This window comes from Nelumbo lutea, chromosome 4 (assembly GCF_056320005.1).
Source record: "Nelumbo lutea isolate HS-2025 chromosome 4, American lotus-T2T, whole genome shotgun sequence".
Taxonomy (NCBI): Eukaryota; Viridiplantae; Streptophyta; class Magnoliopsida; order Proteales; family Nelumbonaceae; genus Nelumbo; species Nelumbo lutea.
The window spans coordinates 90,137,908-90,165,452 of record NC_142687.1 but is presented as its reverse complement, the minus strand read 5'-3'; the positions used below and the strand labels follow the sequence as shown (position 1 = coordinate 90,165,452).

At 42.6% G+C, this 27,545-nt stretch overlaps 1 protein-coding gene across 1 annotated transcript; it reads left to right on the top strand.

Annotated features, from left to right (window-relative positions):
- The first annotated feature begins 24,434 nt into the window (after nucleotides 1-24,434).
- LOC148861710 (uncharacterized) lies at nucleotides 24,435-27,116 on the top strand. Its single transcript, XM_088982178.1, has one exon. The coding sequence runs from the start codon at nucleotides 24,616-24,618 to the stop codon at nucleotides 26,875-26,877; it is 2,262 nt and encodes a 753-aa protein (XP_088838304.1). The 5' UTR covers nucleotides 24,435-24,615; the 3' UTR covers nucleotides 26,878-27,116.
- The last annotated feature ends 429 nt before the right edge of the window (nucleotides 27,117-27,545 follow it).

The following is a 27,545-nucleotide window of genomic DNA, read 5'->3' as shown; positions in this document are numbered from 1 at the left end:
GCGAACTCCCTACTAGGCGGTCGATGCCTTAGAGAATGTTGGAGCTCCCTGGTGCGACGCAATCCGACTGCCCTCAGCATGAGGTGGTCTTCTTTCCTTTGTAGGCTGTGGGAGATGAGGGACCTGCGAGAACTTCATCTTTTCCTCCTCTTTGTAGGTGGCGGGAGCTGAGAGACCTGCAAGAACTCCATCTTTTCCTCCTCTTTGTAGGTGGCGGGAGTTGAGGGACCTCCGAGAACTCCATCTCTTCCTCCTCCTTGTAGGTGGGGGGAGCTGAGGGACTTCCGAGAACTGCATCTTTTCCTCCTCTTCGTAGGCGGCAGGAGCTAAAGGACCTGTGAGAACTGAATCAGAGGTCCCGGGGTACTTTCCCGGTGGGGGCTCTCCGATGCTTAAGTTAGCACTCTTATTGTAGAGAGCTTTGAAGATAATATGAGAGAGCTAGAGAGCAGGGTTACTTCCCTTTCTTTTCCATCCCCTTCCCCTTTGGGGGGTGAGGTCTTTATATACCGGAGTCTTCGCGGGTTAGGTGGGTGAAAAGCCTCCAAACAGTAAGACTCGTCGCATCTTGTCAGAACCGGGGTACGGTGGTGAACTCCTCGAGCTCATCAGGCTGGCGCTTGTGTCAGGCGGCCAGGTCGGCGCCTGGGCCGGGTTGTCAGAGGGGTGCCCGCGTCAGTCGGCGGGTCAGTGTTTAGGCCAGGTCGTCAAGTCAGCGCCTGTGTTAGTCGCCGGGGCAGTGTCTAGATCAGGTCGTCAATCTGGCGCCTGTGTCAGTCAGCGGGTCAGTGTCTAGATCAGGTCGTCAAGCTAGCGCCTTGGCTGGATCATGCGCTAGGCTGGTCCAGGTCGGCCAGGTCGCGCAGGCCGTGCGCAGTTCGCGCGCTAGGCCGCGCGCAGTTCACGCAAGCCGTGCGCTAGTCCGCGCAGGCGCGCGTTAAGCCGAGCGTAGGTCGCACCAGGCCGGCCAGACAGGTGCCCGGGTGGGTCACCAACTTCGTAAGTTTGTTGGCTGGGTGTTTTCCTAGTTGTCACGAGGTGCCACGTGTCACAATTTTACTGGAGGGCCAAATCTGCCCTCATCAATAGCCCCCCACTCTTGAGCTGATAGTAACTCAGCGAAGGGAGTATATTTCTTTTGGCCCGTAAGTCGATGAGCTAGTAAGTGCTGATCCAATTACTAGTATGGCCCGTAGGCTTTGGGAGCAACTCGTAGTCTATTCTTTTTTGAATTTGCCCGTGCCGGAGAGGCGACCGGGTCTTGAGCAGTAATGTGGCCCGTAGGCTTTTGGGAGCGACTCGTAGTCTACTCTCTTTTTTTGACTTTTGCCCGTGTCGGAGAGGCGATCGGGTCTTAAGCAGTAATGTGGCCCGTAGGATTTTGGGAGCGACTCGTAGTCTACTCTTTCTTGACTTTTGCCCGTGCCGGAGAGGCGACCGGGTCTTAAGCACTAATGTGGCCCATAGGCTTTTGGGAGTGACTCGTAGTCTACTATTTTTTTACTTTTGCCCGTACCGGAGAGGCGACCGGGTCTTAAGCAGTAATGTGGCCCGTAGGCTTTTGGGAGCGACTTGTAGTCTACTCTTTTTTTACTTTTGCCCGTGCCGGAGAGGCAACCGGGTCTTAAGTAGTCAGGTGGCCCGTAGGCTTGGCTTGCATCAACTTCGTAATGCCGATCACCTACTCCTACAAGAAGCTACTAGGGGCTCGACCTTCAGGGGCAACACCACTAACTTTAGGTTGCCAGCTCACACGGGAGCCTTGGAAGGCTCGACTAGTAAGGGCGCCTATGTAGTCAGTTGGCCGCCAACTCCCGCAGAAGCCACGAAGAGCTCATCTTTGTAGGGGGGACCTTGTAGAGAGGACTGATGTGGCATTATCTGAATTGAAAGTAAGGTTGGTAGAGCTACTTAGTCCGTTAACTCCCTACATAGTCTCTGAGTTCATAAAAAATGTAAACTATAAAGCGATAGCTTCAATTTCTAAAAAGTGAGGACTTTGGCAAGATGAAAACTTAGCTTTGGTAGGATGAGAACTTAGCTTTTTGTAGCGGGTTCCCACAGACGGCGCCAATTGATGTAACCATTTTCGGCCACGTACCAATGTTTTGTGATGTAAAATTTTTTGGCAAAGTACCTCGTTATTCGACCCGGTGGTGGCGTGCCTTAGTGACGAGCTACTTGGTGGCGAACTCCCTGGGGGAGAACTGCTTGGTAACTAACTGCTTGGTGGCGAACTGCCTGGTGGTGAACTGCCTGGTAGCGAACTGCCTGGTGACGAACTGCCCGATGGTGAACTGCCTGTGGGCGAACTGCCTTGGTGGCGAACTGCCTGGGGGTGAACTACCTTGGTGGCAAACTGCCTGGGGGTTAACTACCTGGTGGCGAACTCCCTGGTGGCGAACTACCTGGGGGCGAACTGCCATGGTGGTGAACTACCTGGGGGCGAACTGCCTGGTGGCGAACTCCCTGGTGGCGAACTGCCTGGGGGCGAACTGCCTGGTGGCGAACTCCCTGGTGGCGAACTGCCTGGGGGCGAACTGCCTTGGTGGCGAACTGCCTGGGAGCGAACTGCCTTGGGGCGAACCGCCTGGGGGCGAACTGCCTGGTGGCTAACTCCCTGGGGATGAACTACCTAGGGGCGAACTGCCTAGCAAACTCCCTACTAGGCGGTCGATGCCTTAGAGAATGTTGGAGCTCCCTGGTGCGGCGCAATCCGACTGCCCTCAGCATGAGGTGGTCTTCTTTCCTTTGTAGGCTGTGGGAGATGAGGGACCTGCGAGAACTTCATCTTTTCCTCCTCTTTGTAGGTGGCGGGAGCTGAGAGACCTACGAGAACTCCATCTTTTCCTCCTCTTTGTAGGTGGCAGGAGTTGAGGGACCTCCGAGAACTCCATCTCTTCCTCCTCCTTGTAGGTGGGGGGAGTTGAGAGACTTCTGAGAATTGCATCTTTTCCTCCTCTTCGTAGGCGGCGGGAGCTGAAGGACCTGCGAGAACTGAATCAGAGGTCCTAGGGGTACTTTCCCGGTGGGGGCTCTCCGATGCTTAAGTTAGCACTCTTATTGTAGAGAGCTTTGAAGATAATATGAGAGAGCTAGAAAGCAGAGTTACTTCCCTTTCTTTTCCATCCCCTTCCCCTTTGGGGGGTTAGGTCTTTATATACCGGAGTCTTCGCGGGTTAGGTGGGTGAAAAGCCTCCAAACGGTAAGACTCGTCGCATCCTATCAGAACCGGGGTACGGTGGTGAACTCCTCGAGCTCGTCAGGCTGGCGCTTGTGTCAGGTGGTCAGGTCGGCGCCTGGGCCGGGTTGTTAGAGGGGTGCCTGCGTCAGTCAGCGGATCAGTGTTTAGGCCACGTCGTCAGGTCGGAGCCTGTGTCAGTCGGCGGGACAGTGTCTAGATCAGGTCGTCAAGCTGGCGCCTGTGTCAGTCGGCGGGTCAGTGTCTAGATCAGGTCGTCAAGCTGGCGCCTTGGCCGGTCCAAGTCGGCCAGGTCGTGCAGGCCGTGCGCAGTTCGCGCAGGCCGCGTGCTAGGCCGCACGCAGTTCACGCAGGTCGCGCCAGGCCGGCCAGACAGGTGCCCGGGTGGGTCACCAACTTCGTAAGTTTGTTGGCTAGGTGTTTTCCTAGTTGTCACGAGGTGCCACATGTCACAATTTTACTAGAGGGCCAAATCTGCCCTCCAAACGGTAAGACTCGTCGCATCCTGTCAGAACCGGGGTACGGTGGTGAACTCCTCGAGCTCGTCAGGCTGGCGCTTGTGTCAGGTGGCTAGGTCGGCGCCTGGGCCGGGTTGTCAGAGGGGTGCCTGCGTCAGTCAGCGGGTCAGTGTTTAGGCCACGTCGTCAAGCCGGCGCCTGTGTCAGTTGGCGGGACAGTGTCTAGATCAGGTCGTCAAGCTGGCGCCTGTGTCAGTCGGCGGGTCAGTGTCTAGATCAGGTCGTCAAGCTGGCACCTTGGCCGGTCCAAGTTGGGCAGTTCGTGCAGGCCGTGCGTAGTTTGCACAGGCCGTGCGCAGTTCGCGCAGGCCGCGTGCTAGGCCGCGCGCAATTCACGCAGGTCGCGCCAGGCCGGCCAGACAGGTGCCCGGGTGGGTCACCAACTTCGTAAGTTTGTTGGCTGGGTGTTTTCCTAGTTGTCACGAGGTGCCACATGTCACAATTTCTAGGAAATACTTATCCATGTTCTTTTATTTCCATGGTAAGTAAGACAATGACCATTTTAGCCATAAAAATCCATTATTAAAAGGGGCAAATTTGTCTCATCCAAGTGTTGGAAATTTCCCCCCAAGTTGGAATTTTACTTACCCATCTAGGAAATAGGTGATACCCAGGGAAAATAATTTTTTCAGGGACCCTACATAAATCTAGAAAAAGAACATGGGTATCTTGGTCAATAGGAACCAAAATCTGATTGACCAATTTCCCCCCTCTCAAAACCCAAAAAGCAAATGGGCCCTAAGAATCCAATGAAGAGTCACATTAATAGAAACTAGAAAGCAAGATGAGACAATATTTGGAATCAGATAAAGTACTAGTTAAGAACAGAATTATCTGCAATGCCCCAAAATTGACATGCCATATACAAAGACAAATTGGAACTTGATTGTACAAGTTCATGAAAGGAGATCTAGATGATTTTTGCTTTTTTCTCAATCTAGCAGGCTACACCATATGATTGTAAACTTCCAAATTGTATCATCTTTATTCCGACTTACCATGTAGTATCTTCTGGGTAACCAAAAGAAAATACAATTGGAATGTTAGAATCACTTGGTGTGTCTATATGCTTCACTAGGGTGTGCACATTAACTACTACAAGAAACTCCTTCAAATTCATATTCATGAAACGCCAACACTTTTTGTGCTCCACATGCACAATATTGGAAAACAGAGCATGTTTCCCCATTTCAAAATAATTTTCAGGCATAAGAAATTTGAATTGAACAGAAGAAAGATTGTGAAAGTACCAAACCATAAATATAAACAAAACTGTTAGAGCATCCGGTATAGATGTATTTTGGACCAGTTCTGGAACAAGCAATTAAGAAATTAATAATACATAAATGAATGCCTGCAAACAGTTACATCACTCAAAATGTGTAGTTCAAAGAAATCAAGATGCAGAAGCTATAGCTTACAAGATTCATTCAGCCCGCTCAAAAATGAGTTTGAAGCAAATTTCTTAGCCAGGGTGACCAAGCTTAGTCATTATGAATTAAAATACCTGATTGACAGATCTTTAAAAACCCTTAGTGAGATAGAAACTACTATTAGTATATTACCTCTCAGCTAGGGAGAAATAACAGTAGATGAGAGTTCACAGGACAGAAGGACCGCTATATGTAGCCAATGATTGATCATTCATGTTAATATTTGTTATTTTTCCTATGTATAGTACGGTAGGGGTACTATTGTACTTTTACTCTTTTTTATTTTAGTTGTTGTCACCCTAGTATATATATTAGAAAAGTTGTGCCGCCAGTAGTATCTTTTGCTCTCAGTTCTCTCTTCTTCTCTCTCTCTCTCTCTATCTCTTCTCTCTTCTTCCATTCTTCTCTCCTGCATAACATGGTATCAAAGTGGGACTATCAGATCTGAAAGGAGAAGTCGAGTGTAACAGTTTTTTTTCTTCTTCGCACTAGATTTCCAGATCTGCCACCCTCATTTGTTGTTCGATTGATTGAAGGTCTCACACACTGAAGTAACTTTTCTCTCTCTCTCTCTCTCTCTCTCTCTCTCTCTTACCTTTTTTTTTTCTGGTCGTGTGCCAGGGCAGAATCTGTACTACGTCTGCCGATTGGATGTGAAGTGATCAACACCTCTTTCTTTCCTTTTTTGTGGGGTCGACTGATCCTTGTAAAACTATAGGTCATGAGGGCCTTTTTGTGTGCTGCAACAATAGCTTTTATGGTGAACTAAGGGTCAAGAAAGTGACCAGTACCTCTTGAGTGCTGCAACAACAGCTTTTATGGTGAACTGAAGGTCAGAAAGTGACCAGTAATTGCTGTAACAACAATCCTGTTGATGCATAGGTGAAGAGATGACCTGTATGCACTGTGGCAACACTTGTGCTGAGCTTGTAAGTCAAGGGATGACATGTTTGTGCTGTAACAGCACTTGTGTTTTTACAAATGGAGGTGTGTTTCTGAAGAAATTTTTTTTCGTTCCCCCTCAGTGTTGAATTTCTTTAAGGCTTTGTACCCCAATTAAGAGTTGTTTTTTGAATTTGAAATCATGAGTGGTGAAGATTTTGCTACATCCTGTGTTTCCTCAATGCTGAATGGAATGAGCGGGGGTGTGGACCTATCCTTTCCCATGGCTGTTATTCCTCTTAATGGTATAAATTATTTAGAGTGGTCAAGAGGAATCAAGTTGTACAACACTACAAGGAGAAAGATAGGTTATGTTAATGGGAGAATCAAAGAACCACATTCTGGGAGTGCTGAATACGACAGATGAAACCAGGAAAACAACATGGTCATGTCTTGGCTTTTAGTTTCTTTGCAACCTCAAATAAGAAGGAATTTCATGTGGGTTGAAACGACAAATGAGATATGAAAACAAGTAAAATCAACACATTCGAAACTGCGACACTATGCAAAAGTTTACCAGCTACAGGCATAATCGTCTACTTGTAAACAGGGGGAGAGGTGTCTATCTGTGTACCATTCACTTGACCTCTATTTGGAAGGAGTTAGATCATTATTAGAGTGTGGACTGAAAGTGTGATGAAGATGCAAAACTGTACAAAAAACTCATCTCCCAATAGAGAGTGTTTGCTTTCTTACATGGTTTGAGCCCTACATATGAATCTATTAGAGTCTAGATCCTAAGTAGCAAGGATCTTCAATTAGTTTAGGAAGTTTATGCTCTTGTACAATCAAAAGAAAGCAGAAGGAATTTGATGAACAGTTCTGGAGGAGATGCAGTTGTATTGGCAGCGAAAGGGAGTGTTACTACCGGTGGGGGAAATACTTATAAGAAGGGGGATCTTCAGAAAAAGATGGATGACAAGGACAAATTGTGGTGTACTCATTGCTAGAAACTCTAATACACCCAAGACACATGTTGGAATCCTCATGGAAAGCCAAAATGGGCTCAAGATCTGAATAAGAAGGAATGTTCAGATATGAATAAAAAGTCAAGACAACAAGGTACAAGAAAACACACTATGGCAAACATAGCTACTCAGGAGAATCAACCCCCCATTCATACTAACTCAGACACATTCATCTGGATCTGACCCAAGGAAGGATACTATAAATTCCTTCCGTGACCATTTAGAGCTCTATGGTAGAGCAATTCGTTAAATGGATGCTCCTCCCTCAATTTCATTTGCGACTACATCAGGTAAATCTACCACAACTTTCCATGTTGCTTCTTATAACCCTAACACTCCCTGGATCATTGATTTTGAAGTATCAAAACACATGACTGGTACGTCCTCATACTTCCAAACCTATCACATTCTTTCTGGAAGAGACAATGTGAGACTAGTTGATGGATCATACACTACCATAGTTGGTCAATGAACCATTTCTCTCTGTCTCGGCCTTACCCTCTTTGATGTTTTACATGTTCTGAAATTTCCCATTAATTTGTTCTCTGTTAATAGTATTACTAATTCCTTAAACTACACAGTGACATTTTTCCCTTCTTACTTGTGATCCAGGATCTGGCCTTGGAGAGGACGATTGGTAGAGGATGTATGGTTGGTGGACTTTACATGCTGGAGAATAAGGCCGGTCTTCAAGTCATAGAGTCTAAGAGTCATTCTTGTAAGAGTCAAGTTTATTTATGGCATTGGCGTCTTGGTCATTTATCTTTTGAGTCTTCAAAAGTGGTGTTTCCAAAATTGTTTAAGTCAGTGTTCGTTTTAAATTTCTCTTGTCAAACTTGTCAACTGAGTAAGCAGTGTAGAACTCATTTTCTTTCAAAAAATAATAAATCTGAATTTCCTTTTCACATTGTTCATTCAGATGTGTGGGGTCATGTCACTTTACCATCTAAGAATGGCTACAAGTATTTTATTACCATTATCGATGATTATTCTAGATATACATGGGAACAGGGATAAAGTACCAAAAATTATCTAAGATTTTCAGCAGATGGTCTTCATCCAACTTCAAACTAAAATCCAAAATTTTTAGTCAGATAATGACAAAGAGTATTTTCATAGTGATCTCACAGAATTTTTTGCTTCACGTGGTTCACTTCACCGTAGCTCTTGTGCCCGAACACCACAACAAAATGGTGTTGCTGAAAGAAAGAACCGACACTTCCTTGAAGTGGCCTGGGGTTTACTACTCCGTATGAATGTCCCAAAATGCTTTTGGCTTGAGGTTGTCCTTTATGCTACCTACCTCAACAACCGTATGCCCTCTCGTTGGTTAGAGTGCAAAGCCCCACATCAGTTTCTCTTCCCTAAGGCTCCCCTTCTTCCCATTCCTTATTGTGTGTTTGGTTGTCATTGCTTTGTCCAAAATTTGTCACCCACTCGTGGAAAATTGGATCCTCGTGCTATCCCTTGCATATTCCTAGGGCACTCCTTCACTCAGAAGGGATACTGTTGTTTTGATTTTGTTTCTCGAAAATTCTATATTTCCATGGATGTCTCTTTCTTTGAGAGTGAGACTATTTTCCCTGTTTCTCCTCAGGGGGAGAGTAGGAATGAGGATAAACTAGTTCAGCTCCCTCTTTTTCCTGATCCTCCTTCTTTTCATGTCGTCTTCTGTCGTCACAAACAACCAAATTCAAGAGTTGTGGAGAATTCAAAAGTTGTACCTCCATTAAGGCTCCATTTGGTTTGTGAGATGGGGACGAGAAAAAGGGAATATTTTTCTCTCATTTGTTTTGAGGGAAAGAGAGGGATGGGATGAGAAATATGTGGGATGTCATACCCCAAAATCATGGATTTAGGGTCGCACCAAAACCGTGCGACCCTAGTGGAAAATTTTGAAAAAGATGAGGGAGTGAGGAATGACTTGTGTGGAGAATACAGAAGAGGAGTTGGTTCAATGACAACATTGTTCTAACCCTGAAGTAGGAGCTAGAGGGGTCGCACCAAAACCATCAGTGATCTGCTATCTCCCCTTCCTTGAGGACGGTCGCCAGGTGACATTCTCTGTCGACACCCCTCAAAGCGAGAATCTTTCATTTCAGTAGAGAAGCATGCTGAAGCTAAAATCCAGAGTGATAATAACAAGTCGATGCTAAGATTAATAGTTGAGGCTGAAGCTGAGATTAACAAGTTGAAATCCAGCAATACTGAACCCTGAAGCTGAGATTAACCAGCGATACTGAAGCTGATAGTAACCTTCCTTCCAAGGCAACCACATTCCAAATGGTAGTGAACAGTCATCTGGGAATTGAACCCAATGGTCGCTTTTGTTGGGGAGATGCTTTCGGGGGATCTACGGGCGTGCGCGTTTCTATAGCACGGAAATGTAATCGTGTACAACGATGCGGCAATGCGACGGGTAGTGGAAGACTAGGAGAGGCATTATTCAATATCTCTAATGGCACTATCCGAAGGTAGGAGATGATGAATAGTGTTTTTCCCATTATTTTCCCCATATAAAACCAAACAAGGGAAGTATAAATTTTTACACTTTCCCATCCCAGCTAAATCTTCCCATGAACCAAATGAAGCCTAAACTCTTTGGGGGCAGATCATACTCACTCAGGTATCTTGGTTCCCATTGATGTCCCTGACTCCATTGCAATTGATACCTCTGTTGCTAATGACATTGACATTTCTATTGCTCACAGGAAATGTGTTAGATAGTGCACTACTAAACTCCCCATTTCCCACTTTGTTTCCTATGAAAATATTTCACCCTCTTTTTGTGCATTTCTTACTTCCATTGACAGTGTCCCTATCCCTAAGAATGTGACAGAAGCTCTTTCAGTACCTGAATGGACAGAAGCTCTTCAATGACCGACCAAAAATGCATTCCTGAATGGTGACCTCAAAGAGGAAGTTTACATGGTACAACCCCCTGGCAAGTGCACTAGTTATCAAGTAGTATTGTAATATCGTTCCCACGGGGATTTAACAAAATAAGTATTAGAATCACAATTTTCCCTAATTATTTGGACAATCAAAATTTAGAACTGAGCAAGAACTACTAAAAATAAAACTGGAACAAAGAAAATAAAAACAGGAGTGATCACTAATCGAATATGCAAATGATGAAATCGCTAGGACTTTTGGTCCACGTAACCAATGCAATGAATATTGATGGGTCCAATTATCCAAGATTAATTGTTATTCCCATAAGCTGAGATTTTCACAAATTTATCTAATACTCTCTCTCGAGATATACTAAACCTACACCCATCAGGTAACCCTTCAATCTCTCGAATAGAGCTCTCAAGATGGAAGTGCATTAAGTCCAAGAAAACCATTAAATTCAAATGAATCATGTATATATATCTCTATATACCATTCAATTCACACTATGAATTATTCTGTCAATTATGTGAATTCCTCTCTCAATTCATTCACATAACCCAAATCAATTAAGAGGTGGCCAAGCTCTTAATTGCATTAAACACAACAATTCATAGACTATATGGAAATCACAATCTTGGATAAATCAAGAAGATAAAAATATATTCATTAACATGGTTAGGCTTTCCATAGCCCTAGAAAGAAACAAATCAGTTCATGATGAAAGAATTAAAACAAAGAGGAAGAAAGAACTCTTGAATTCGCCCATGGTTCTGAGATCTCCTCCTCTTGAAATTTCTTGAATTCTTGAACCTTTCTTGAACCCTTCTTGACTGATTGCTCCTTCCTCCTTAACTCAAATAAGAAGTTGAATGATTGGATGATTCAGTGATCAAGTGATACCTTAAGCTGGTCCGTCCCCTCCTTCTTATAGATTAAAGGGGAGAGGGTGGTCTCCTACTTTCTCTTGAAGTTAATCTTTACAAGAAATAGAGAGTCATATCCTATCTCTTTATCTCTTGAACTCAATCCCTTTTTCACTCTAAGATTACATCAAAATTTAGATCTAGAATGATTCTTCTTAGTTTCTTGTTCTTGGATTCGTAATAGACCTCCTCTGCGAATTGCGTTTCATCCAGGCTTTTCAGCAAGTTGGGCTTCAGCTGCGGATTAGGCCTTCTTGCAAATTTTTTCGACTTTAGGCCCGGATTTGACTCTTATGTAGGCCGAATCTACGAAAGACCAAAACATGAAAGTTGTGGATTTTTCTCTTATCTTTCCAGTGGATCTTGTATCAGCCCATTCGGAGTTCGGAGACACGTGTTAGGCCCAGATCACTAAACGATGTCAAAACTATGAAAAATCATTTGATTTGTCTTTCTTTGCTCTTGATGCCTTTTTTCATACCCTGGACCAAAATACAAGATATATGAGTCCAATTAGATGCTAATTAGTATAAAAGATAGAATAATTGGGGATAAAAATAGGATAAATTCTACTCTCATCATGGGCTTTAGGCCCATTAAGGTTATGTGCTCACTTAACCTTCCTAACTACTGCCCAGTTGGGCTTCCTTGTATGGCGTGGGACCCAAGCATTGATCTACACATCAGCCACATGGGTTCGGCCCAGCGTTTGTCACAAGGCCTGGCCGAATACACTGTTATGGACAGTTCACCCCCTGAAACCCATCAAATGGGCTCTATGGGCCCAACACTTACCCTAAGTGGTCATTGGGCCAAGCCACCTTGTAACACCCAGGGAATGTGGGCAGATGCAAGATTAGCCCATCAGGTATTACCCTCAATGGTCTTACACATAACCACTCAGTCCATAATGATCAAGCATTGCCCGATAAGAGAGGACCTCTCCCTCGGCTGCAAGGAACAGTATTGCACTCTCTACTTGTATGGATCCCGGGAATTAAAACCTTCTTGCAAACAATTTAGAAACCATAATGTATATATGCTTTTATATCTCATATAAAATATACTTTGCAAAACAAATCTCAATGATTGAAATCGGCTACCGGCAGTCTTGGTTTCTATGAATGAGAGTGCATCCCTGATCATTACCTTTGTCCGACAAAGGGGCCGATCCTGTCACTATGATCACCCAATCAGATGAATTCTCAGACTGTCCCAACATACCCAAGTTTAGACCCCGCTAAGGATCTCACTGATTGGTATATCAAAGACAGCCAAATCCGACACCTAGTGCAGTATCATAATTGAGTCTAGGGGTCGGGTGTAACTTTCCAGTTTTGCCTATCAATCTTCAAGGTCCAAGGCAATATTGGAAATCTGGTCTAGTTCAAAGATTCAATTAATCCTACACTGTATGTGCCTAGGGTCTCACCTTGGCAGCTAAGACAAGCCACCCCAACCAACTTGGTGGCACCACAGTGTCAGCCTTATCAAGATAGATCTCCCCAGATCGACCCACTAACTGCGAACATTCTAAACTAACACGAGTCTCATTAAGTGTCCAGTTTAAGGGTATTGCACAGAAACATACCAAGGGAACATGAATCACATATGCACTTTTATTCATTTATAATAAACTCATAAAGTACATCATTCTAATTGAAGCTAAGGGCATACAAAACTGTCCAATAGCTCTCACTTGCACTTAGGTCCAATCAGGTACAAGCCAGAGTCCCATGCTTTCCACGTGTTTCCCAAACACTTTCTATGATAGTGGCTTTGTCAATGGGTCTGCTACATTTCCGTTGATGCTACCTTCTGAATCAAGACGTCCCCTCTACCAACAATCCCTTGCAGTACGCGATACTTCCTCTTGATGTACTTTGACTTCGAGTGGGCTCGTGGCTCCTTAGCCTAAGCAATGGCTCCATTCTTGTCACACAACAATGGGATGGGTGATGTGCTAGACGGAACTACTCCTAACTCGTGAACCAACTTCTTCATCTACACGGCTTCTTTGGCAGCCTCACTTGCGGCAATATACTCGGCCTCGGTCATGGAGTCTGCAGTGGACCCTTGTTTGCTGCTTTTCCAGCAAACAATACACGATCCTATCGTGAAAACATATCCAGATGTAGACTTTCTATCATCTGGATCCAACTGGAAATCGGCATCTGTATACTCTTGGATCTGTAGTGAGCTACCGTCAAATACTAGACAAAACACTTTTGTCCTTTGAAGGTACTTAAGTATGTTTTTCACAGCAGTCCAATGCTCCAGCCCTGGGTTGGCTTGAAATCTGCTTACTACACTCACTGCTTGAGTAATGTCAGGACGAGTACACAGCATGGCATACATGATGCTCCCTACGGCAGAGGCATAGGGTACGTCTTTCATGCCATCAATCTCCTCAGAAGTCTTGGGAGACATCTTCTTGGAGAGTGACTCCATGCCTGAAAGGAACATTTCCTTTCTTGGAGTTTTCCATGCTGTATCTTATGACTATTTTGTCAATGTAAGCAGATTTGGATAATCCTATTATCTGCTTCGATCTATCTCTATATAGTCGAAGACCCAGTATATAGGGGGCTTCTCCAAGATCTTTCATGGAGAATTGCTGTGAAAGCCATACTTTCACCGTAGTTAACATTCCTACATCATTCCCAATGAGTAGATTGTCATCTACATACAGAACCAAGAAGGTAACATTATCTCCACTGTACTTCCTGTAGACACAGGGTTCATCCAGATTCTGCTTGAAGTCAAATGATTTGACAGCAGAGTCAAAACGGATGTTCCAACTTCTAGAAGCTTGCTTAGGTCCATAAATGGATCTATTAAGTTTACATACCATGTTTTCCTGACCTGCAGCAATGAAGCCTTGCGTCTGCTGCATATAGATATTTTCAGTAAGATCTCCATTTAGGAATGCAGTTTTGACATCCATCTGCCAAATCTCATAATCATGGTATGCTGCTACAGATAGCAGGATCATAATGGATTTAAGCATAGCCACAGGCGAAAAGGTTTTTTCATAATCGATGCCCTCTTTCTGAGTGTACCCTTTCGCCACCAAACGAGCTTTGAAAGTCTCAACCCTACCATCGGGGCCCTTCTTCCTCTTGTAAATCCATTTGCAACCGATTGCTTTTACCCCGGAGGGTGGATCTACTAGAGTCCAGACTCCATTGGTCTCCATTGAGTCCACCTCTGCTCTCATGGCCTCTACCCACTTCTGGGAATCTATGTTCAACATAGCTTCCGCGTAAGTCACGGGATCCTTCTCACTAGTCAAGGTTTCCACCAAGTAACTATCCTGGTCATAACCATAACAGACTAATGGCCTGGATACCCGAGTGGATCTTCTAGGTTGGTCACTACCTGGAACTTGTAGGACATCTCCCACTACTCCTGAGCTCTCCTCATCAAGAACAACTTCCTGACGATGGGTGTCTAGGATGTAATCGGTTTCCAAGAATTGTGCATTTCGACTGCAGAACACTTTCTGCTCACTTGGGTCATAGAATAGGTAACCTACAGAGCCTTTTGCGTAGCCTACAATTAGGCAATGGCTGGTCTTGGATTCCAACTTATCTACACTCGTTCTTTTAACGTGTGCTGGACAACCCCAAATCTTCAAGTGTCTGACACTTGGTTTCTTTCCGGTCCAAAGTTCATATGGAGTGTTCAGAACCGATTTGGTTGGAACCCGATTCAGCACATAAATCGTAGTCTCTAATGTGTAACCCCAAAAGGATATGGGTAACTCTGAGTGTATGAGAAGCGACCAGACCATATCCAATAAGCTCATATTCCTCCTCTCTGAAACACCGTTAAGTTGTGGTGCAGCAGGAGGAGCTAATTGTGATACTATCCCATTTTCTTTTTAAGTATTCCCTGAATTCGTCAGAGAGATACTCGCCACCTCGATCTAATTGAAGGGCTTTAATTTCTCTCCCTAACTGTTTCTCGATCTCTTGTCTAAACTCTTTGAACTTTTCAAATGATTCAGACTTGTGTCTCATTAGGTACACGTAATCATATCGTGAAAAATCATTTGTGAAGGTGATGAAATACACGTGTTGATTCCGTGTCCTAACACTTAAGGGACCACATACATCAGTATGTATTAGGTCAAGTGTGCCTATACATCTTTCAGGCTTACCGTTAAATAGCCGTTTCGTCATCTCACCTTGTAGACAAGGCTCACAGGTGGGAAGATATTCTACAGTTAGAAAATCCAAAGGACCATTATTTACCAACTTTGTGATTTGATCAACACCGATGTGGCCAAGTCGGTAATGCCACAGACATGTGGGATTAACTGTATCATGGGCTCTCTTCTTGGGGATTTCAGTCGACGTAGTTTCGATTATGTTAGTTTCTAGTGAAGGATGTAGAACATAGAGACCGTTCTCTAGTTCCCCGTATGCGATGAATCTGTTGTTTCTTTTAATAGTAATTGTATTATTAAAGAAGACAGAATAACCATCTGCACACAGTTTTGAGACAGAAATCAAAATTCTCCTTAAATTTTGTACATAAAGACAATATTTCAAAACAATCGTTCATTCTCTAAAAAATAATTCCACGGTTCCTATGGCCACGGCTGCAACAGTTGCATTAGTCCCCAAGTAGAGTGTGACTTTCCCTTCACTCAGCCTTCTGCTTACCTTGAACCCCTGCAGTGAGTTACATGCATGAGTTGAAGCCCTAGAGTCAATACACCAGGACGTAGAAGCTACCAACAGATTATTTTCTATAACACAAGTTTCAAAATTACCCTTCTTGGATTCCAGGTAGGCAGGACAGTTCCTTTTCTAGTGGCCGATCTTCTTGTAGAAGTGACAAGCATCCGATGCTTTGTCTTTCTTCTGCTTCTTGCCCTTAGTGGCTTTCTTCTGAGGCTTCTTTGCCTTCCTCTTTCTCTTGCCTGTCTTGCTAGCTTCAACAAGCATAGCTACGGGCTCATCCTTTTTAATCAGTTCTTCAGCTCTTTGCAACATATTGTTGAGCTCTTGCAGGTTGACATTCAGCTTGTTCATGTTATAGTTCATGATGAATGGATTAAAGGAAGGAGGCAAAGAATTAAGGATAGCATCTATCTGGGTCACAAGGTCCGGATCCAAGAGCCTCCAGTTCATTGATGTATCCCATCATCCAAAGACAATGGTCGTGAACTTGTTGGCCCTTGGTCATTTGTGCGATCATGAATTGTTTCAAGACCTTTTGTCGAGTAGAACGATTTTGCTCTTCATACATCGTCCTGAGATTGTCCAATATGTCCTTGGAAAGTTCGATTTGATCGAACTACCTCTGTATTGGGTTGTTCAAGGAGGCAATGATGTAACACCGGGCAAGGGAGTTTTTCTCCTCCCATTCCTGATAGTCTCTCTTTCGGGCCACAGAAACCCTATCACCCGGATGCTCCGCGGTAGGATTCTTTGCCACTTTATCTAACTTTTCAGAAGCTAGGCCAGCATAAGGTTCTTGTACCAGTTGGCATAGTTTGGGCCCTTCAACTTGTTGTCATCAAGCAATTTTGCAAATGATCCGTTTGCCATTTTCTGATAAAAGAGAAAACATCAATCCACAACCATATTTGATTCATGTTCATTTCATAGATATGGATTTTAATCTACGTTCTATTTCCATTTATTCATCTCTGAGATTTCCCTCCTTTCTCAGTGACGGAGACTACGGGCTATTTCTGGAAATGTGGGAAATCACATAAGGTGCATGGAGCCAGCTGTTTCAACTGCATAACCCCACCACCTTTCTGTGAAGGATCATATCCACTCATCCTATGAGTTTTCCCTTTGGCCTCTGTCAGACAAGGTTCAGAGTCGTTTTCAGGTAAACATTTTTGTCTAGTGAGTGCTACCCATCATATTTGTGAACGCCAAGGTACCGTGAGAGAGTTCCCATTTTCTGGTGAAGCCCCTCCCACATCGGTCTATAACTCCCCTATCATCTTATGAAACACTCAGACAAGCCCAACAGCAAATGGATAATCCATTTTCTGGTGTGTTTCCTCATTACTGAAGGACCCATCCTCATGCTAATGATGGAAGGCCTTTAGAGAGTTCATCATATGAATCTCCCTATCACATGCACTCATATTAGCTAGAGGGAACAGTTAATTATGCCCTAATTTGATCTAGGTCAAACCAAAGTGGCTCCCACTGACTTTCATAAAGTCAGATTTCGGTGGGCCTAAATCGGATAGGTTCCGCACGTAACCTCTTGATGAGGTGTGGGGCTCACCACTAAGCGAGGTCATCCAATGACCAAAAGGGACACCATGGCAATGATGTGCATTCAGCCATGGTGTGCGCAAGAGCCACTGTCGATTGAGAATGGGCCAAGCACTTATGGCCCATGTACGTAGCACATCACACATCCATACATCTCATGTAGGGATAAATTGATCCAATCAATTAATCATCTATAAGGCCCATTTGAAGCACATTTTAAATTCATAATATTAACCATTAATATTATCTAGGTATATGGGCCGAATGGTTCAGCCCATATAGCTTTATGTGTTAAGTGGGCTTTTAGCAGTTTTAACTATTTAAAGCTGGGCCTTTACAGGTTGGGCCGAATTAACCATTTAATTAAATATCAATCCTCAAGCCCATTAGTGGAAAAATTAGGGCTGACTTTCAACATTGATTAATCCCTAGATTCGGTCCAAATAGTTTGAACCAATCTTGGTTCGAATGGGTTTAGGGTTTGACCTTTAATTAAATCTTTAATTCAAGAAAAAAATCTGAAATTAAATACTGATAAAAGAAAATCAAGAATCAGTCAAACAGGGTTGTTCGCACAATCCATCCTGCAAAATAGAGGTTAGATCACAGTTTGCAGTTTCATAAACTGAAAAACACAGATTGTAATTCTTCCATCTGCGAAATCTCCTTCTCTGTGAAATCTCATTTTCTGTGCCGCCATCTTCGATCAAAAATTAAAATAAACAGAAATCATAATTTCTATTAATAATTACATAAGATCGAATACCTATACATTCAGTCTAAAAAATAATAATATTTTACAGACCAAATGTAATAAAGCAATTCAAAATCTGCAAAATCGCAAGTTCCCTGCGCAAATCAAGATTCCGATCTCCTCTTTTACGAACAACCCATAAATCAAGAAAATCATAAAGAACAGTTCTAAATAATAATCAAATTTATATAAAATTAATTTCAGATTATTCGCCCATTAATTTTGGGAACAAATTTCCCAAAACCCATATCTGCGCAAATCGGATAGAACGCCTTCTGCCCATTTGCGCAGGTTCAGGTTTGAAACAAATTGGTTCAAGATTTGAACCATGGCTCTGATACCACTGAAGGGATGAGAGATCCATCGTATGAACGCCCAAATCTTGGGGAATAAAGGGGCGATTTTCAAAAATTTTTCTCTCCCTTCAACTAAGAATCACATTCCCTATTTAAAAAATCATATTTTCAATGATCATTCTTGAATCATAAACTGAACCAAATCTGAACCAAAAGGAGTAGGAGAGGATTATACCTGATACGGAGAAATAGTATCCCCCAACAAAGGTGTTCACACCTAAGGAAGGATCCAAAGACTACTCTCACTGAAGATGGCGCAGTGCAGGATGGAGCAAAATTAGCAGTGTTCTTCCCCAAGAACTCTGTCCTTTGCAAGAAACAGTAGGATGGCACGTGAGCACAGCTTCCTATCAATTCTTCCTTAAAGAACTGATGTCAAGATCGAACATTGACTTCTCCCACAACTGGAGATTGAACTGGAAAATAGGGCGGCAAGAACAAGGAGGCGGCAAGAAAGAATTCTACAGGGTTGCTTAATTCATTCTTCTGTGTTTTTCAGCACTAAAGAGGATCTGAATATCTCTGTCTCCTAAAGGATGGCGCCCCCTCCTTCTTTTGTTAACCTAAAAGATCAGCTCCTAATTAGGAGCTGATTATCCAAATCATATTTGGATTAGCCCTCTCTCTAGGTGATAAGGATAAACCCTTATCTTATCTACATATTAGATTAGCTTTCTCCTAATCTCATTAGGAGGTTTCTAGATCTGAATGATTCAGATCTGGACTCTCTGAGTAGATAGGGTCAAGACCCTATCCTATCTGCTAATCCATCTCAGAATTCGCCCCATAATTAACTAATTAAATTGCCCAATTTGAAATGGGCTTTAGGCCCATTAAGCTTATGTGCTCACTTAACCTTCCTAACTGCTGCCCAGTTGGGCTTCCTTGTATGGCATGGGACCCAAGCATTGATCTACACATCAGCCACATGGGTTCGGCCCAGCCTTTGTCACAAGGCCTGGCCGAATACACTATTATGGACAATGCACCCCCTGAAACCCATCAAATGGGCTCTATGGGCCCAACACTTACCCTAAGTGGTCCCTGGGCCAAGCCACCTTGTAACACCCAGGGAATGTGGGCAGATGCAAGATTAGCCCATCAGGTATTACCCTCAATGGTCTTACACATAACCTCTCAGCCCATAATGATCAAACACTGCCCGACAAGAGAGGACCTCTCCCTCGGCTGCAAGGAACAGTGTTGCACTCTCTACTTGTATGAATCCCGGGAATAAAAACCTTCTTGCAAACATTTTAGAAATCATAATGTATATATACTTTTATATCTCATATAAAATATACTTTGCAAAACAAATCTCAACAATTGAAATCGGCTACCGGCAGTCTTGGTTTCCATGAGTGAGAGTGCATCCCCGATCATTACCTTTGTCCGATAAAGGGGCCGATCCTGTCACTATGATCACCCACTCAGATGAATTCTCAGATTGTCCAACATACCCACGTTTTGACCCTGGCTAAGGATCTCACCGATTGGTATATCAAAGACAGCCCAATCCAACACCTAGTACAGTATCATAATCGAGTCTAGGGGTCAGGTGTAACTTTCCAGTTTTGCCCATCAATCTCCAAGGTCCAGGGCAATACTAGAAATCTGGTCCAGTTCAAAGATTCAATTAATCCTACACTAAATGTGCCTAGGGTCTCATCCTAGCAGCTGAGACAGGCCACCCCAACCGACTTGGTGGCACCACAGTGTCAGCCTTATCAGGATAGGTCTCCCCAGACTGACCCATTGGCTGTAAACATTCTAAACTAACATGAGTCTCATTAAGTGTCCAATTTAAGGGTATTACACAAAAACATACCAAGGGAACATGAATCAAATATGCACTTTTATTCATTTACAATACACTCATAAAGTACATCATTCTGATTGAAGCTAAGAGCATACAAAACTATCCAACAAACACATCGAAGTTGACAAGCATTTTATCAGAGAGAAGGTTATCACAGGGGAAGTGTGTACTCCCTATGTCAGCTCTGAGGATCAACTTGCAGACATCTTTACAAAAGGACTACACCACTTACGACATCATGATTTATGTGACAAGTTGGGCATGATTGACATCTATGTCCCAACTTGAGGGGGAGTGTTAATAGCTGTTATTTTTCCTATGCATAGTACCGCAGGGGTACTATTATACTTTTACTCTTTCTTATTTTAGTTATCGCCCTAGTATATATATTGAAAAAGCTATACCGCCAGTAGTATCTTTTGCTCTTAGTTCTCTCTTCTCTCTTCTTCTTCTTCTTCTTCTTCTTCTTCTTCTTCTTCTCTCTCTCTTCTTCTTCTTCTTCTGCTTCTATTCTTCTCTCTTGCATAACAATTCGGATGTATCAAACTAACATAAAATAGAATAGCAAATCAAAGAGAAAATAAGAAGAAATAGAGAGAATACCAAGATTTAATGTGGTTCAGCTCGGTAGCCTACATCCACAAGAATAGAGAGAAAAATATCACATGGATGATCTATCTAGACTCACAACAAAATATCACTCTCACTCTAAGTAACCCCAAGAAAAAGTGCTACAAGTGACTGGTCACTTACAAATTAGACTGTAAAAGAAGGTGACTAGGCAAGACATTATTAAAACACCCTAAGGTGCATTCAAAAAGTGTGGACATATGCATGGCATGTACACTTCCTGTATAGAGGAACATACAAAAAACATAACATTTTACACATGCATGCATCTAATCTGATGCCCGATATTTTGTTATAAAATAATAAAAATTAAAACTAAAGCACCATTTTGTCATGCTCCTGCTATACACTACCATAAGAAAAGTAACATAACACTGACAGTCCTGCTCATTATCAAATAATGCAACAAACCTAGAGTTGGATATTAAGAACAAGAAACAATGAGGAGAGACTTGTAGAGGAAAATGAAGTGAGATATGGAAGAACACCTACAAAGAAATCAATCCTCGAGGAACAGGGATCTAATCATCCATTCTCTTCCTCTTAATTCTTAATGTGATTGTCAGAGAAAGGGGCTCCACCTCTGCTTCTTCTTCTTTTCAGCAGCAATGTTCTTGCATTTATTTTTTCTTAGCAAAGTTTGTATATATCCAAGTATTTAACAGCATGTTTTCAGTGTACTTCATCTGAAACACCCGTTTTGGTTGCTTTCAATGCTCTACATTCATTTGAATATGATGTGAGACACTTATGAATTCTGAACTAGTGATTTTCAACTTTAAAAGTAATATATTGATGGCTGATGATACCTCATGCTGAGGAGGCTTATAGCAAATATATAATTTTCTAATTTCTCATAGTTTTTGTATTGTGGGATATTTACTATATTTTTCTATTTGTTTTATTTTCTATTTAATTATTTATTAATTAAAAATTCATTTCTAAGAGGGGCTTATACTTCTTTTGTTCTGGTTTACTCCTCACACCTTAGGATAGTGGATCTAGTTGCATCATGCCTCTGCATTTTAAAACACTCAGCAAGATATAAAGCCATCTTCAATTTTTTTTTTCTTAGTAGGTTGCAAGTGGTCATGCACCCACAAAGAGATTCAAAAAATTAAAAAAGAAAAAGAAAAAAAAAGAAAAGAAAAGTGAGATGGTGGAGAGCCAAAGTCTTTCTCTAGGAAAGCCCAAGATTTCCAATTCCCCAAAAAGTTTCTTTCTTAATTCCCACAAATTCTGGTAAAATTAGAATCCAATCCAAAATCATCTTCCCAACAATTGAACAGTGTTGATCCTTGTGCCTGGACTAAATTATCTGGAAGAACAATTTGGGTTGGCCATGAAAAAACCAGGGGAAGGGACTACATGTGATTGTTAGGTAGAGAGAGAGAGAGAGATTCAACAAGAGAACTCATGTACTCAATTCCTTGGAAGGGTCTGTAAACATTGATGTTCCAAGGGGCACTAATGCTCACAAGAAAGTTGGAAGCCAAGGGGCAACAGGATCCAATGTGCTATTGACCCACCAAAGTCAAGTCAAATCTAATCTGGTTTATGTTCCCAGGAAAAATATCTGATATGAGCAATACCCTGCCAAAGATTTGAGAGTGGCCTATACTGAAAAAAAAAAATTGCTGATCTATTTGTTTCTGATTTGCTGTTCAAACCATAAGAAGCCCACAAGATGTATGGTTCCATCGGAAATCACCAAGGCCATTTGCCTAGATGTGCCATGTAACAATTGACACACTAAATAGATTTCAAGCACAGTAACAAGTATTGAGGATAAGACTTCCCACCTTCAACCAGGTGGTGTAACTTGGTTGAGGATGGATCGGTTTTGGAATTGCAAAGAGCTGAACTTAATTCAGCCCAATTCTAAGCTGCGATTGTACAGATTGAATACTTCAATTGAACTTTTAAGGGAGAATATGGTCAATTTGTACTCCCATCCTTCATTAAATGCAAGAATTCTAGCTATCTTCAGAGAAGATGGAAGCCCAGATAGCCCAGATATTAATTTCTTGTTGGGTTCTGATTAATGTCAGTTTGATTGTATTGAAGGTGCATAAAATATTAATTATTTTACTTTTTTTTTTTAATTATTTTACTATTGTTTTTATAAAAATTAATATTTATTGGTTAATATTAATTCATTGATGCATTCTTCAATATATTTATCATATAAAATACAAAAAATAGATATTTATGATTAACTGTGTAGATCAAGGTTTCTAAACCATCGTTGACTTGGACGGTCCTAACCGTTCAGCCTGGAACTGTCTAGGCAAGTGGTTCCATTTTACCCCAATTGGCCAAAAACCATTGAAAAAGTCAACAACCCATAGACCCGAGCGATCAAACCATCGACCCATTCAACGGGTTTTTACCATTTTTATTTTTAATTGTTTTTTTATTTTTTAATCTGTTTGTTAGAACAGGGCGTCCATTCGAATTGGACGGTCGGACCGTCGATCCGGAAACCAGTGGCCAAAATGATTCCGTTTCTGAGTCATTTTTAAAAATGTTGGTGCAGATCATTTGTAAATGCATATGACATATATGGAATCAAAAAGTATAGTGTGGAGTAGTCCACACCACACCTGAAGAACGCCATTGTGGGTGTGGACTGGTCCAGACCACACAATTTGTCCACTGTTCAAAACAATTGTGGACTATGGTGTGGTGTGGATTGGTCCCTGGCATAAGGTGTGGTGTGAACCAGTCCGCACCCTCCAATTTCTCATCCACACACAAAACACTCCTTAAGATGTTAGAACTAGGCTGGTCAGTTCTGGTTTAGCTAATTGATTGATTATATCCTTATTGTTTACATATTGTCTTAAATTACCCCAAGTTTTTTTCACAATAGAGGGAAAACTTAAGTTACTATAATACAATATGTAAATAGTAAGGGTAGAATTAGTCAATTAACTAAACCATAAGGCTAATTTAAAAATTTACCCAAAAAAAGTGAAGGATGGAATGTGGCCGGTATGAAAATCCTCTTATGAGAATATCTAAAATCTAAATCCAAGTGTCAAGTTAACAGTTAACCATGGGTTGCGTATCAACAAACGTGGGAGTTCACATATGGAGACCGAATCAGCCCCCCACAACACATTCTCGCTATGAATTGCGAACATCTCTCGATGATAATATCATCATCATAGGGAGATGTTCCCAATACCCGATGATGACATTATCATCATAGAGATGTTCCCAATACACGGCGAGGATGCGGGGATATGCTATGGGATACTATGGGGGACTAATTTGATCTCACATCTGTGCCCGAAAAATGCCCCATTTTCAAGACCAGATGGACATCTCACATGTGCCTCACATGTACATCGTACCCATTTATTGGGAACATCTACCGTACTTATATGTTATTATTCATTGAAGATGTTTCCAATGCATGGTGGATGTGCATGTGAGGAGCAGATCCGTTCCCCCATTTTCAGTATTCTGTAATTATTATTAAGAGATGTTCCCAATACACGGTTGGGATGGACGGTTTTGGGGAGAGCAGATCTGCTCCTCACACATCGTACCTCACACCGAATTCACATCATATCTTGACCGTACATCGAGTCTCATAATATTCGCAATAGACGGTGGAATGTGCCTGTGAGGTCAGTGTAAGGAGCGCTTCGAGAGGAGCAGATCCGGGTACAATTCCACCCAGAGTTTCTAATACACCCGGAAACTCCTCGAACGTTGGGTTCAGCATTTAAAATTTTGAAATAAACTCTCTCACTCTCTCAGCCCCTCTCTTATCTTCAAAGACTTCAACTGCCTAACTTCTGCACCATTAATAGAAAAGAAAAACCCTAGCCAGAAAGAAAACCCTAACCTCTCATCTCCAATCCCTTCGCCTTTGTCGTTCCTCGCAACTCGGACAATCAAATGGCGAAGAAGAAGGCCTCGAAGCAAGAGAAGCCTCCCGTAGATCTCCCCCCGTCCCAGGAAGAGAAGAAGCCTCAAGAAAAACCTCGCGATACCATGGAGGACCCCTTGGAGAAGCTCGCCAGCTTGAAATCTCTCAATGCTCTTCTCCTAAAAGAGACTGTCGAGCGCAGGCAACAGGTCGACTCTCTTCTTCAGTCCAAAGAAGCCCTTGAATCGGAGATATCTCGCTCGGCTGCCCAGAAGCAGACATTGACGGCCGAGAATGAACTCTTTGAAGATGAGATGATAGCTGCCGAGATCGAGCAGCGCCTTACTCTGGTTTTCGTCTCTTCTCAACTCCACCAACAAGCGGAGCGGCTTAAGAGCCATATTCGGAGGGAGAATGAAAAAGTGAGAGCCGAGAGTGCTGCTTTCAAAGCTAAGATGGAAGAGAATGTCAGAGTCGAGGAGAGACGGAGAGAAGCTATGGAGATAAAGTTGACACAACAGCAGAGAGATATCGATCAGCTCAGTGACAATTTTAGTAGGTATAAGGAAAGAGCAAGTAAGGATATTGATTTGAAACAAAAGGAAGTGGATCAGTTGAGGTCGATCGTGGAAAACCTGGAGAAGAGCAATGAAGAGGCTCGTGACGAGATTCGACGGATACAAGTAGAGCGCGATGGTGTCCTGGGAGAGAAGGAAGAAATGGTGGGAACACTTGGGGAACTGAAGAAAGCGGTTGCTGATGTTGTTAGGGAGAGGGATCAGATTGAACAGGCCAGGATTGATGGGGACCGTGAGATTGACTCTTTGAAGAAATCTGTAGAGGCCTTCACTGCAGATCTTAGTCGTGAGAGAGATGCTTCTGATCGTGTCCTTCTTGAGAAAGATATGATTCAGAAGGATCTTGATATCCTGACACTGCAGGTAGAAGGTCTGAGGTCGGAACTCCTTCAACTGGAGAAGAACTATGTAGAGACTCAAAACGAGCTCCGGCAATTACAGACAGAGCGCCAAGGACTACTGGAAGAAAAGGAGGAAAGAGAAAGGGACCTTGGATGCTTGCTAAGTGACAAGGGCTCTTTACAGAGAAGGCTAGAGGAGTCATCACGGTTAGTTGAAGATACGGAGAGGGAGATCAGAGGACTTGTTGCTGAGAAGGAGCAGATTGAACTGGAGAGGACTAATCAGGCAGCTACAATAACCGAATTGCAGAAAGAAGTAGGCGAGCTCATTTCTACCATATCCATCCTAAGAAAGCATGAAGAGAGTCTGCAACTGGAAGTTTCTGAGATGGGGAAAAGGAATGCTGATGCTTTGGAAAAGCAGGGGCACTTAAGAGAGGAGCTCAACGCATTGGTGGAAGAAAAAAGGGAGGCAGAAACAAGTATTAAGCAGTTAATGGAGGAAAAATCTTCAACAATGAGAAGTTTGGAGGAGTCCTTGCAGCAATTAGAGGAGCAGAGGAGAAAGATGCTTGAGATTGTTAAAGAGAAGGCTGACATAGAGCAGGTGAAGATTAAGCAGGAAATTGAGATTGCTGAACTGCACAAAGAGGCGGGTGAGCTTAGGGCCACTACATCCGAACTACAAAGGTCATGTGACGACCACACAGAAAAAAATAACCAACTCCAGCACAAGGTTATCAGTCAGGGAGATGCTTTGGAGCATATTACTGTTGAGAGGGATGATGCTATGAAGGAGCTTGAGCAAGAGAGAAATGTGGCATCAAGCATGAGGATTGAAATTGTGGGATTAGAGAAGAACTTGAAGGATACCCAAGGAGAGCTCATGCAGATAAGCATGGAAAGGGATAGCCTGATTGTGGAAAAGAAAGAAAAGGAAAACCACATTGAACTGCTGATGGAGAACAAAGCATTCATGGAAAGAACAGTGGCAGAAGCTCAACAAGGTCTGAAGGAATTGCACATGAAGGTGAAATCTGCAGATGGGTTTTGTGGGAGAACCTTATCCATGTTAAAGGACACTGCAACCATGATTTATGGCTCCCAAGGTAAAGAGAGAGATGGAAAAGAAGATTTTATTGGTAATTCAGAGAGTATAGAAGAGGAAATTCTACCTTTTGTTACAGAGCTGGAAGCGATCAAGAAGGCATTCAGAAATAGGGAGGAAAAGGCGGAGGACATGAACCGGCAACTGGAATTACTGCACAACTCTCTGACAGCACAGAAGAAGAGGAACTTCTGGGCATGGCTATCTTCTGCAACAGCAATTTTTGCTGCAGTATCCGTGGCCTTTGCTTCTAATGGACGCTAACTGATGCATATTTTTTCAGTTTCGTTTTTTCTTTAGTGGTTCTGTAGGCTGTAGCAACTTCTAGGATCTAAATTTTGTAGTTCACTGAACAGTGAAAACGTTGCAGTATCAAGTTTAACTCTTCCAACTAAGAAGAGCATGTTTTGTTTTTCTTTTTCCTTGTAGTAACGAATAAATGATGGCCAGTTCACATATTGGCTCTGATCGCTTACCACAGTCGATTCAGATGATTTGTTCTACATAGTGTTTTTTTAATATCAATCATTAACAGAAACAGTGCATGCCTGAATGCAATGAAGAAACAAATCGCTACATTTTAATCCAAAACATATTCAAAATAGAGAATTATTTTCTGGGCAAGAGAAGATGCAAATGATTTGCTTAATCCTGAATGACACGATGCTTTTCTATCGACAACTGGATCCAGATTTTAGATGGTCAATTATGCTCTCAGATGCAATCGAAGTGGAATAACACGTGTTTGAAACTGTGGAAATTTATTGATTAAATGTTTTGTACTTGATTTGTTTGAAAAATGGAGAAAAGCAATGATGAACCCATTTATTAACAGTCAAACGCCATTAAACATCACATCAGCAAAACAGTGAATAAACGTCTATCCGTTGGGAGAAGCATTAAAATGAAGTTTCTCTCAACGGTAGCCACAC